The 13,950-nt window shown below is 37.1% G+C and overlaps 1 protein-coding gene across 1 annotated transcript in view; it reads left to right on the top strand.

The window, feature by feature from the left end:
* Positions 1 to 12,103, top strand: part of LOC307166021 (uncharacterized protein) — a 127,401-nt gene extending 115,298 nt beyond the window's left edge. Inside the window, exon 5 of the mRNA XM_079884124.1 lies at positions 10,382 to 12,103. Coding sequence (XP_079740250.1) covers positions 10,382 to 10,517 — 136 coding nt within the window. The 3' untranslated portion in view covers positions 10,518 to 12,103. The remainder of the gene's footprint in view (positions 1 to 10,381) is intronic.
* The last annotated feature ends 1,847 nt before the right edge of the window (positions 12,104 to 13,950 follow it).

The raw sequence follows: 13,950 nt of genomic DNA, 5'->3' as shown, positions 1-13,950 counted from the left end.
CAAGCAACCTGTGCATGTTGGCATATTGTCATGCTGTATAAGAGTGTCTATAAGAAAGAAAAGGAAACATCTCTTAAAGTATCGTTTAAAAAAGTGTCAAATTCTTAGTCATGTGCTCCTGTGTATCCATGTTGGTTTCGTATGTATTTGAACAACTTTTCTACCATGTTCAAATCTTAATCTTTTTTATTTTGATTTTATTTTTTTACTTAAGGTAAAAAGTAATTTTAAGTACTTATGATATCATTGTGAATGAATAATTCATCAATATTACAATTTTGGGGGAGTCACAGCACATGATATTTAATAGTCAAATTATCATGTTGATTAGACAGTGTGACTTTTCTGTGGAGAAAACCCTTTCAAATAAATATAAACTGCAATGCACTTTTGTTCTAATAAATAATAATAAAAAAATCTATGCCAAACTAATAATTACAGCTTTATTATTTTCAAGTGTCTTATTCTTTTAATGAGGCTTTTTTCATCATTATAATCAGGACAGTTATATAACCTTGACAGCTGTATAACAAGTAACCATAGAAGAGGTGTATTCAATAGATAAAAAATCATCACATAAGTGACCCATCTACCTAAATTGTTGAAGTGACAGATACATTTGCACAGTAAAGTCACAGCCTTCAATGTTATTAACAACCGATACTGGAAGCATTTTCTCATTGTTTTTTTTTTTTTTTTGCTTTTTTTTTCTGCTGTCCTGCGACTCATTTTTGGATTACAACCCACTGCTCCAGTGCAGTTCCATTTATAAGAAACTCCAGCGTGACTTTTTTGCTTCTTTAAAAAGAACGACAGTTGTGGTATGCAAATGAAAATTCAGTCAGCTAATCCATCATCAAACAATACAGTAGAATTAGACATCAGAATGGGCACTGGAATAGGAAGAGACTGGAACAGGACTCATAATGTTCCCGATGGCTGTGTAATGGCACTCTTTTATTGGGTTATGATGCACTGCCACAATCTGTTTCTCTCCTTAACTTTCACTCATTGGCACTCTTCCCGTCTCGGTCATTTCCGATCTTTATGCCATTTCACTACAATTATCCTCTCATTTCTGGTCTTTGTTTTTTCCGTACACTGTCTACGGTTGGGAGGTGTGTGCATGTGTGTGTGCATGAGGCACAGAGAAGGGGATTTGCCCCATGGTGCCCATGCTGCCCGTGGTGTGCCAGTGTCCTGCTGCCTACTGTCAGGGTGCGTCTCAGTCAGCGAGGACCCTTGGGGGACTGTAGGCCCCCGCTTAGGGACCAGCCCCTCCTACCCACCCTCAGCGTCTCATCTGAGCTTCTGTCATCTTAACCTTTGGAAAAGCGCTCGGAGACAACCGTTTAGGAAAACAAAAGAAAAAACACCCTCTTCTCTGCATGTCTCCTGACCTTTCCCGGTTATGTTCATCTCATTTTAGGAAACTACTTATTTATTTATCACAATAGCTTATTAATGTAGGGTTGCTGTCGTGGTAATATGCACATTTTGTCCTAAGGCAGAATAAAATTGCAGTGACATTAAAGGCATCTGGAAATTGAGGGCATTTTTGGAAACATTATGTGGGGATGTGACAGTCAGGATTGTTTGACCCTCACACTTTTCTGTTCAGGTTCTTGAAGATACTGAATTATCTACTGTAGTCTCTTGTCTAGGATCAACGGTGACGTGGTGTTTCTGAATAACAAAGGTTGTTTGATGCTTTTGTCCGAACTGATACAGATTCACCCCAGGGTCGAGGTCACTCCATTTGTTTGATCTTCAAATCTACCCACAAGTCATAAAGCTCATATGTATAACAGACGAAAGTGCTGTGTGATCTGGATGATTAAATTCCACCTCATAAAACTGAACAAACACAGACTGCATTGCACTGTATCTACATGTTGTTTGAGTAGGGCATGTAATTGTAATGCATTTGCTGATGGTCTGTTAGGTTCAGGGAGCACTCAGTGATAAACAATAGGGTTCTTGTGAGTCCCCAGGCTGTGAACAAGTAGAGTCAGATCTTTATCACAACCAATTACTCAGGGTTATGGTCAGGGTCCAGTTGAAGGGGCTAGGCCTTTTCTGAACCTCTCTTCATTCTCTGAACCTCCATCCATCTTCAAGAAAAAGAAAATGCTAGCAAAAATCAATTACTGTCCAAAAATTATTTGTTAACTTTGCAAATTAATACCTTAGTGTGAAATTTTTACTGTTGTGACTTAACGCAACTTACATGACTGTTTTCAATCAGGTTTCCCTAATCACTCCTTCAGCCATTGGTTGAAAATTTGGGACAAAGCCTAGTTTTCTATTGGTTGATGTCACAGTCATGTTCAGTTTGTTTCAGTTTCCTTGGACTTTCTGTTTGTTTCCGTTCATCACATGTGTTCCTTTGTTCTAGTTTCCCGCCATTCATCAGTCACTATGGCCCCTAACACTAATCATCACAGCTGTTTGTCTTTTAGTTAATCATCACTGTGTATTTAAGTTCCTGCCTGTGTTCTGTTCAGTGTCCGCTATTGTTCATGTTCGTGTTTGTTTACACGCTGTCTCACATGTTGGCTGTCTATTTGGATTTTTCTATTAAACCTTGCGTTATACTATCTTCATATTCGTCTTCGGATCAAAGCGTTACAGTTGGGATGCTTAAACAAAGTGATGTTTTGGTGGTGCCACAGAAACACACATCTACTTTTTAGGGAGTCATCCTACAAATTACTTATAGCAATATTATATATACTTTTTGGATGCTAAAAATATATAGCATCGGGTATAGTATAGGAAACCATTGCTTAGCACTTACAGGAAGTCATGACTTACTACTTGCATTAAGTATTTCTAATTACTTAACTTAAAAATGTACAACATAAATGGGAAAGTATAATATTTATCTCACTAATTCAACCATTATTTCTGTCATGTTACATAAATTAAAGGTTATTTAGTAAATACTGTGAATGAAAGTGGAGGGCACTATAAGTGTGTGGGTGTGGGTGTGGGTGTGTGTGTGTGTACTACATTCATTTCAAAGTGACGTCACTCCAGATCTGTTTCGAATGCATTTGTACAGGATGTTTGTTGACAGCATGTATGGGTGTGTTTTTGACAGCTGTCAGTCCTCCACAGTGAAAAATATAGATAATTCAGCACAAACTGTTTAGATGAGCTCAAGTACTATTACACCAAAACAGTAATGATGATATTTGAGATGTGATGATGCAGGTTTTACTTCACATGAGGCCTCTGTGTCAGCCATGATGAGTGAGGACAGGGTTCTGCCACAGGTTTCTCATCTTGCACAGACAGCAAGTCTGATGACACTAGCCTTGAGCTCTGCTCATGTGCCCCCCTTTCAGTCCCACCGTCTCACTGTCAAGCAAGAAAACTCCCCCGACCGCTCCAACCCGGCGCTGCACATTTTCATACTCGGAGCCCGGAGGTTAAAATCGCTCATTACGCCGCCTGAGATTTATTAAAATAGATTACAGAAATGTTAATTAAGTCATTAATTACATTATTTAATCAGCATTGACAGATAATGCGGTGAGCATTTGTGGTTTGGAGGGGGGGGGCTGAGCTGACAAACTTGGGGGAGGGTTGGTGTCGGATGTGTGTGCACGAATGTGTGCTATACTCTTAAGGTATTCAATTTGACATGATGGTTTCTGATATACAGAATGTCCAGGTCTACCACCATGGATCATACAAACCATGCGGACAGCAATAAGCTTAGTTTATTTTTGTCATCCATACATCATGTAAACATATGCACCTTTTATGGAATCATAGGTGGAAATATGATAATAATGGTAGTAAAAGTTAGATTTTCAAGTAAAGTAATGCAGCTTTACTGAAAAAAAAAAAAAAAAATGATGGTAATGCTTATAATATCTTAATATCTTCATGCCTTAGTCACATTTAGCAGATTGGAGCTGGGTGATAATATAGTTTACATTTTGTGATGATATAATAATGCAGCTAAGATTTGCTTTATTAGTACATATTGCATTATGCGAATGTGCTTTATGTATGTGGATAAAAGTGGGATGTTATATAAATTCAACTTTATATAGAGAGCTGTGCGATAAAGTTTACACTTTGCGACGATATAAACCACCATGCAGTTGAGATTTGCTATAGTATAAATCGCTTTACGTGAGTATACTATATTTTGCAGATCAAGTTGGGTGTATGATATATCCAACCTTATATAATATTGTTTACATTTTGCAGTGATAAAAACAATTACACCGCCGAGATGTGCAATATAGTATATATCGCATTACGTGACTACACTGTATGCAGGGCTTGACATTGACTTTTTTGCTCACCAGCCACTGTGGCTAGTGATTTTCCAAAGTTACTAGCCACTCAGCATTTTTACTGGCCACAATTATGACATCGATACCATGGGGAAAAACTGCCATGTACATATTTGTTATATTATCTCATAATTTGGCAGCAGGTACTGTATATTAGGCCGCTGTCACTTTAAAGGGTTAGTTCACCCAAAAATGAAAATTCTGTCAGTAATTACTCACCCTCATGTTGTTCCAACCGCGTAAGACCTTCGTTCATCTTCAGAACACAAATTAAGATATTTTTGATGAAATCTGAGAGTTGTCTCACTCCTCCATAGGCTGCTATGTGACCAAAACTTGCTGGCCCAGAAAAGTCATCAAAGAGATCGTTAATATAGTCCAAGTGACTCCAGTGGCTCAATCTTAAGTATATCAAGCGACGAGAATACTTTTTGTGCGCAAAAACAAACAAAAATAACGACTTTATTCCACTTTTCATTTCCTTCTCTCTGGGCCTCTAGTTGGTTCGCGTAGTCTTTTTGCGCATCGCGTCTGTGTTGCACGTCACCACGTAGGCTCACTATTGGCCGACGCCGGTCATGTGTGTGATGCGTGATGACGTGCAACACAGACGCGCAGCGCAAAAACACTACGAGGCCCAGAGAGAAGGAAATGAAAAGTGGAATAAAGTCGTTATTTTTGTTTGTTTTTGCGCACAAAAAGTATTCTCGTCGCTTGATATACTTAAGATTGAGCCACTGGAGTCACTTGGACTATATTAACGATCTCTTTAATAACTTTTCTGGGCCAGCAAGTTTCGGTCACATAGCAGCCTATGGAGGAGTGAGACATGGCTCTGATTTCATCAAAAATATCTTAATTTGTGTTCCGAAGATGAACGAAGGTCTTACGCGGTTGGAACAACATGAGGGTGAGTAATTACTGACAGAATTTTCATTTTTGGGTGAACTAACCCTTTAAGACCTGACGCTCGGATCCATTATATAATGTTACACATACATTTTCTTTCTCAACTGTTTACATTCACTTAAAACATAACTGACAATGTTTACGTGAATACTCGCCAAGACCGGCATTTTGACATTATTTTGTGTATTTGACTGTTTAAGTGCAATAAGCTGCGAAAATGAACTCATTTTAGTACTGAGAGGTGGCTTTATGTGTGTGCACTTTGGGTGTGAGCACAAAATCTGCAGGAATAACTAAAATTGTGCGCAATATGTGCAATCCCTTACCAAAAATTCAAGTCCTGTAACAACAACTATATTAATCCGGAGCAAATGAAACGAGTGAGTGAGGGGAGGCAGGTTTGTGTTTCAACTCGCTGTCAACTAACTCTCATTAGAGTATTAGCAGATTGTCTGCTTAATATCTGTTAATACTGTATTGTGGTGGTCCCCCAACAGACATTTTGCTTACTATAAGTAACTTTGCAAGTACATGTCAACTTATTCTACTAACCCAGTGGTTCTCAACTCCAGTCCTCGGGACCCGTTGCTCTGCACATTTTGTATGTCTCTCTTATCTGACACACTCAGTTCAGTTCATGGAGTCTCTCTTAACAAGCTTATGGTCTGATTCAGGTGTGTTAAATAAGGGAGACATACAAAATGTGCAGAGCAGCGGGTCCCGAGGACTGGAGTTGAGGACCACTGCCCTAACCCCTTATTCTACTAACCCTAACCCTACACCTACTGTCTACTAATACCAAAGACTTATACAGAAAGATGGTGCACTCATATTACTTTGAATGGGAGAAAGTGCAATATGGCAGAATAAGTCCCACCTTCTAAATAAAAGAGCCAATCACCGATTGGTAAAGTCATTGTGTCACTGCAGATGCCGTTAGAACCTCCGGTTCCTATAGAAACAGTAATGTGTTCTGCATTTAGGAATGCGCATGTGCATTAGCTTGGTCCAGCCAGAAAAATGCTGTTTTGATTTGAGCGTTTAGAAACAAAATGTATAAGACAGTTGTTTTCATTGGTGATTTCAAATATGAAATGTAATCGTAAGCTTAGCGAACAGTTTTGGAGAATTTGATGTTTCCCCATTCAAAGAGATAAGAGCTGCACTTAAATGCTTAAAAACCGTTTCAAAAACGGCCCCAGAGTGAAATGATTTGTCTTAAAGGTAGTTTGCTAGTTAGTTTACATGTATGTGCAATGTTACTATTTGTCAACCGAATGTCTAGTGGACCATCAAAATAAAGCGTAACCGAGATTTGCTATATGGGAGCAAATTTATTATACACACTAGTTAAAGGATTAGTTCACTTTAAAATGAAAATGACCCCATGATTTACTCACCCTCAAGCCACCCTATGTGTATATCACTTTCTTCTTTCAGATGAATACAATCAGAGTTATATTAATAAATGTCATGGCTCTTCAAAGCCTGATGATGGCAGTGGATTGCAACCAACAGATTGAAGCTCAAAAAAGTGCATTCATCCACCATAAACAAACTCCAAATGGCTCCGGGGGGTTAATAAAGGCCTTCTGAAGCAAAACTATGAGTTTGTGTAAGAAAAATATTCATATTTAAAACTTTATAAAATAACTAGCTTCCGGCCAAACAAACATACGGATCTGACTTAAATGAAAATCAGAACTGATACGAGTAATGCGACGTACTGCTGATATGTACACTACACCATGACGCACTACGCTACTTCCGACATCATAAGTTGCGTATGGCCGTTTGGCCGGAAGCTAGAATATTACTTTGTAACGTGTTAAATATGAATATTTTTCTTACACAAACTCATCGTTTTGCTTCAGAAGGCCTTTATTAACCCACTGGAGGCGTTTGGAGTTTGTTTATGATGGATGGATGCACTTTTTTGAGCCTCAATCTGTTGGTTGCAATCCACTGCCATTATCAAGCTTGGAAGAGCCAGGACATTTTTTTATGTAACTTTGATTGTATTCGTCTGAAAGAAGAATGTCATATACACCTAGGATGGCTTGAGGGTGAGTAGATCATGGGGTCGTTTTCATTTTAAAGTGATCCACTCCTTTAAAACAAGTTCATATTACTTAATTGTTTCTGTTCTGTTGACATTACTCATTTTGACTGAGTTTTTATTACTTTTCTTCGTATTCTGTTACTCAAATCATTGCAACTAATTTCACTGAACTCAGTTATTTTTGTTCAGCGAAAAAGGTAGAAAATGTGGTTCATTTGCACGTACGCAGTAGAAGATAGCAGGCAGACACATGCAGAGAGCACGAGCATCCACTTGTGCCACCGCGGACAGTTTCAACTGACTTTTGCGTTCTTGTTTTGTGTTGTTAAATGGAGGTAAGTACTTCGACAGTCTATTGGATAAAAGTGACAACATGGGCATAGAGGCCATTAGCATATAGTAACACTGTGTTCCTTTGCTCCTTCTGTGTGCTCCAGTTTTTATTCCACAATTTTAAATATTTCATTCTGGGAACATTTGGAGGAAGCATTTGGAGTGACATTTGGCAAAGGCCTCAAACCATATTTCCAAGCTGTTTAGAAAGAAAATACAAGGGGAGCGATCACGAGATGGATTACCAGGGAGGCGATACTGTGAACTTCCTTATCTGTTGACAGCTTAGTTACCGTTAAGAACAAGAAATGTGTTTTTCAATTCAGCCAGAATGGAGCTCTCCTTTGTCCCCATAGACCTGCATTACGGGATTGTGCGATCGGACCTGATAACTCTCAAATAACTGGCCTTGAAAATGAGTTTGGAAGAACGCTTGATTTGGTCTGCGATTCGGATTATTTATTGGCTACAAAGTTTGCCGAGTACTTTTCACCAGAAATGTGCAAAACAATTAAAGTTCCGTTCCTGAGCTTCAATGTCACCTTTTAAAGGACAAATATCCACATACACAGATGGACGTTCAAATGCGTCAACATATTGCTTCAGGATTTTTTTTTTTTATCTCATTTGGCCAGGGTGAATTAATGTGTGTTAATTATGATGTGACATCTGCAGATTCTATTCAAATGTGGTTAGCCATTTGTGAATCTCCATGTGAATTTCATCACTCAGGGGCTGGGTTTGGAAAAAGAGACATTTTTAATGCAATGATGTTTTTCAGGGTCAAGAGTGATCGAATAACAAATTGACACTCCGTTAATTACTATTTCAGATGAAGTAAACACTTTATCAAAGCTTTTGAAGTGCACTGTAACCTGGGAATGATGGTGTCTAAATGACTCTTCTCGATTGTGACAACTTCTTTGAGGTTGCCTGGCAACTTGTGAGTGGCCCAACTCTTCAGATGGAGAGGCTCTTGATTGTTGAGCTGAGTGACTGTTGAAATGAATCTCAGAATGCTTCTCTGAATGTTTTTAGTTGTCACCACCCTTGAAGTCTCAGAGACTACTTGTTTCAAGATAATTTGTGACATGGCGAGTCACTAAATTTAAGTTCTTCTTTTAACCAATGCAATTGCTTTGTCGTCAGCTACTTAAAAATAAATATATAAATATATATATATATATAAAAAATATGAGAGGTATAATGTGAAAGAAACAGCTTCGCACGTACCATTTACTTTTTACACTTTCAAATGTTTGAGTTTGCAGGGTAAATGAAGTCATCCAAGCACTGTAGTAACTGGCACTTTGATATCACCTCATAAATGTGCGTCTCACTTTGAAGGTGTTCTGAACAGATTCTTTCAGATTTGCCTTATCTCTCTTCAACACTTTCTAAACTGTTTCTGTAATTAAACAGCTACATAAATGTGGCAGAGTGACAGTTTGGGTGTTTCACTCAGAGGTCCACAATATGTCTTTTGAAGATGATTGCTTGTCTAAATCCAATATGCTACGATCTGCCTGGAGTAAGGAAGCAGTGAATAAATTGTTGTAGAAAGGCATATCTGGTCATTTATGGATCTCAAGAGGATTTTTCAAGGCTCCCACGGGACCTGTAAGAGAGAGGGAAGGCAAATTGGATAATAATGAGATTAAGGTTGCTTAACATGCAAGACCAATTACGGTATGTATGAATATAGAACCATTTTGCATTACTACTAGTTTTAAGTTCATATCATCAGTAACATTCATCTCTACATCTCCTCAAATCTCAGTATCCACCCAACAGCAGTAGTTAACTCTGTTGAGTTATAAAGGCCCTAGTCTGGTGGAGTCAGACATTTAACTAAGCGGACCAAGTTCTATTCCACATTACAGCTTATTCTGACCTAGAACTTGCTTAGACAGGAAATTACCATCACACCAACATGTAAAGGAACCAACAGTTTTTGTTTTACATGCCATTTTGAAGTGCATTTTTCTGAAAAAAAATGTTATAGCACAATAATAATAATTAAAAAAATATATACTAATTTTAAAACTATAATAGTGCAGAAGTCTCCACACACACACAAAAAAAGAAAACACTGAAAAATAGCATAATAAACTATTTTACAGATGCACTACTGTTCAGAAGTTCAGTAAAATTTTCCTTTATTCATTAAGGACACATTAAATTGATTAAAAGTCACAGTAAAGTCATTTATAATGTTAAAAAATATTTATATTTAAAATAAATGCTTTTAAACTTTTTATTCATCAAACAATCCTGAAGAAAAATGCGTTATGGTATCCACGAAAATATTAAGCAGCACAACTGTTGTCAGCATTGATAATAATAAGAAATGTTTCTTTAGCACCAAATCAGCATGATTTCTGAAAGATCATGTGATACTCAAGACTGAGTAATGGCTGCGGAAAGTTCAGATTTGCCATCACAGGAAGAAGTTCAATTTTAAAATATATGAATCAAGAATATATTCAACTTTAAAAAAAAAACCCCAAAAGATTTAATATTATTTTACAATATTACTGTTTAACTGTGTTATTGATCAAATGTAGCTTTGGTGAGCATAAGGGACTTCTTTCAAAAAATCCTACCAACCCTTTGAATGTTAGTGTATAACTCAGAATACTAAGCAGAAATATAATGTTTGACTTGTGGAACTCAATTTAACCTGTTACTAGGTGCCTGTTACTACAATCTTCTACTTGCTGACATTCTTGTTCCTCTTTTTTTTTTTTTTCCAAAGGTGCATGTGCAGTTACTTCAGCCACCGACTCCAGCGAGCAGCGCAAAGCTCCTTTAGCCTCCAGCCTCGCAGATCTGAAGAGCACGAAGTCCATACCAATCTGAGGCAGTGTGACACGGCAGGGGTCAAAGGTTAGGACTCACCGGCAGTGGCGGGAGAGAGGAGACACTTGGTTATAAGCTCTGAGAGGAGAGGATCAGGCCTGCCACTGATAAATATGACCAGAGGGAATAAGACCTGTGGAGCAGGAAGCAAAAAAAAGTGACTTATATAAATGTCTGGAGAGGTCCTGCTGCCGACACTAGCAGAGTTTCAGAAGACGAAACCCAGCGTAAGCAGAAGAAAAACGGAAATGAATGATGCCACTCTGTTGTCCTGGGTTGAGAATGGATGGATTTTTCTTTTTTTTTTTTTTTTTTTGGGATGGTATAATCAAAACAGTCTTTAATCAGTACAGTTGAGTTGGTACAAAGCTTTATCAATTTACTTTATCAATATCCCAAAGCACTTTTGCCATATAATAGATTTATATATTTCATTGCACATGTCACTTTTTGATGGCTGACTTTTTCAAGGGATTTTCAGAAGTTCTGAAACTTTCAGAAACAGTGTGATATAATCCACATATATAAAGTATATTTAACTAACACATTGCTTGCTTTCTATTTGAATTTCTTTATTTCCACCATCAGTTTATAGGTGTAAAAATATATTTGACAAACTCATAATCAAAACAGTTGCCAATGCAAGTAGTGGTTGTCCTCATAGGAAATATTATTATCTATATCATGTTAAAGAAATTCATAAAGATGTATGAAGAATTTTCTTTCCTCTCTCTTGCCTTTTCTTCATCTTTGCACTGAGTACAAGTGTAACATTCTCAACCCTTGCAGCGCTGAATAATGTAGCAATATTATAATGACATGACTAATGAGGATTGAGACCATGGTAACAGGTGTTGAGCTTGTTAATAAAAGGAAAGGTGAAGTGCTGTACATTAGTTACTGTACTCCCACATGTTAATAAAAGTGCCGAGAGCTGAGTGCGAGCTCTTAGTGATCGCTTATCTTTTTTCTGTAGAGTGTGTACAATTATTGTGTGTGTGTGACCTAAATGGATACTTTATTTGATATCTTTCAGTACTTCCCTTCACACAGGGCTTCTTCCTGTGCCTTGCTCGCAAAGACCACTGCAGTTTGACTCACGAAAGTTCCAGTGTGTGTGTTTTTGTACTCAGTTTCACTCGATTTCAAAGTATTTTAAGATTCAAAAAAGTTTGGGGTCGGCAAGAATTTTTTCAATATTTTTGAAAGTAGTCTCTTATGTTCACTAAGGCTGCATGTATTTGATCAAATATTAGAAATATTATTACAATTTATAATACCTGTTTTCTAGTTTAATATATTTTAAAAATGTACTGCAATTTATTCCTGTGATGTTAAAGCTGAATTTTCAGCTGTCATTACTCCAGCCTTCAGTGTCACACAATCCTTCGGAAACCATTCTGATTATTGAAGAAAGATCTTATTGCCAATGTTAAAAACAATTATGCTTCTCAATATTTTTGTGGAAACCATGGTGCATTTTTTAGGATTCTTTGATGAATAGTAAAAGAAATGTAAAAGTCTTTACTGTCACTCTTGATCAATTTAATGCATCCTTGCTGAATAAATGTATTTCTTTTAAGTAATTAATTTAGTTTTTAGTATTTAGTATTTTCTTAAAAAAATAAAATAAAAAAAGGTTACTGACCCCAAACTTTTGAACTATAGTGTACACAGAAATGCCAAAGCACTTACAGTATACACACAACAAAAGCAGTGATTAAATAATAATAATATTAATAATAATAATATAAAATAGATTAAAACAATTAATTTACACTCAAAAAGACATTAACAAACATATACTGTACAAATAGCAATAACAAAAACCTGGTTACAGTTATACACAGAAAACCCTTAAATATGTTAATCTTTATTAATAGTTCTTCTGACACACTTGTTTTCTCCACATATGCTTTACAAGACCACAAGTATTTTGACAGTCCCTCCTAATTAACAGGTTTGACTAGACCCCTTAATTGCAGTGAAGAGAAACTTTAATGCTACTGTATGTAGTGACGTTCTAGAGAATTTTCTGCTTTTAACTTTGTGGCAACATTTTGTGCTCCAGCATGACCCGAGTCTGGTGTGGGACTTCATCTGCTGTAAATAAAACCCAGACCTAAACACCCATGGGATGAATTGGAATGCCGAGTGCGAGCCAGACCCCATCGCCTGACCTCACTGATACTCATGTGTAAATGGAAGCATATCTCCACATCCATGTTCCAACATCTATTGTAAAGCCTTCCCGTGGAGTCTGTTAGGGGGGGTGTCTACATACTATTGGCCATGTACAGTCTTGTTGCATATGTGATTTTATGTTGTTGTGTGCTGTATTTAGAAATCAGAAAGTCATTTTACATCTTACAGAGGTCAGTAAATGCCACTGCATCCCCACTAACATCATCGTGGTCTCCAGTCTGCCCATGCCTTGCGTGTGTGTTCTCCCAGAGCTTAGTGTGCACGTACAGGGCCAGATGGGCACTTTCATGAGTGTGTGAGTGTGGATTACTCTGCCTGCTACATCTGGGTCTCCACATGGCACAGCAGACTACGGCAGGAGAGAGAGGCGGGCAGGCGGGCGCTGCCACCCCCTCTTCAAGGATGCCTATATGACAGCCGTGTTCTCCAGCAGGGCACTGGCACAAATGCCAAATGAAAAGGTCACATGTCCCCGCTACAGCCACAGGACCATTGCAAAGCACTCTGCCATTTATATAGAGTTAACCTAACTGTTTCTGAGTAAAACAACCAGGCCATCGGCCTCCTGGATGTTCTCAGATATAGGAAAAGTATTTTCATGGTTCTGTGAAGTGATGTGTTAACTTTTGAGATTACGGACATGTTTCTTTATTTAGTCCTAATCAAATATGTGTACCCCAGGTGATATGTGGAAAGACTGATTGTTTTGTCAAACGTATGAAACAGAAATAAGCTTAAAAAAAGTAATAAAAAAAAAGCCAAAATACTTTATATCATTATAGGTAACTTATATTTATTAAATATTAAATTAACATTATTGAATTAAAACTGTGTACATCTGGCATGTGTTGTATAAATTAAATTCTCTCTCTCTCTCTCTCTCTCTCTCTCTCTCTCTCTCTCTCTCTATTATTTTATATATTATTCAATAGATTATTAAAATAATTTATATATAAAAGTATAAATTATACTTTTATATATACTTAGACTGCCAGACAATGTTTCAGCAATACTAATGTTAACTGTAATGATATTTATGATAATGCTGATATCCAGAGCAATATGTTAAAATGAACATTTATCATTTGGTGCCTTACTGATAATAAGACTGTGGGGAGTCCATTAGACAAGAACTTTTAAGATCACTAAAGTTCTAAAATGATTACAAAACTTACAATGTGGCTTCTAAAACAATACATTCACTTTAATACACCGTATAGTAAAAAAAAAAAAAAAAAAAAATTGCAATCAACTTAATAA

The sequence above is a fragment of the Squalius cephalus genome, assembly GCF_949319135.1.
Source record: "Squalius cephalus genome assembly, chromosome: 10".
Taxonomy (NCBI): domain Eukaryota; kingdom Metazoa; phylum Chordata; class Actinopteri; order Cypriniformes; family Leuciscidae; genus Squalius; species Squalius cephalus.
Note: the sequence above shows the minus strand (reverse complement) of the source record. Positions and strands in the feature narration are given on the sequence as shown.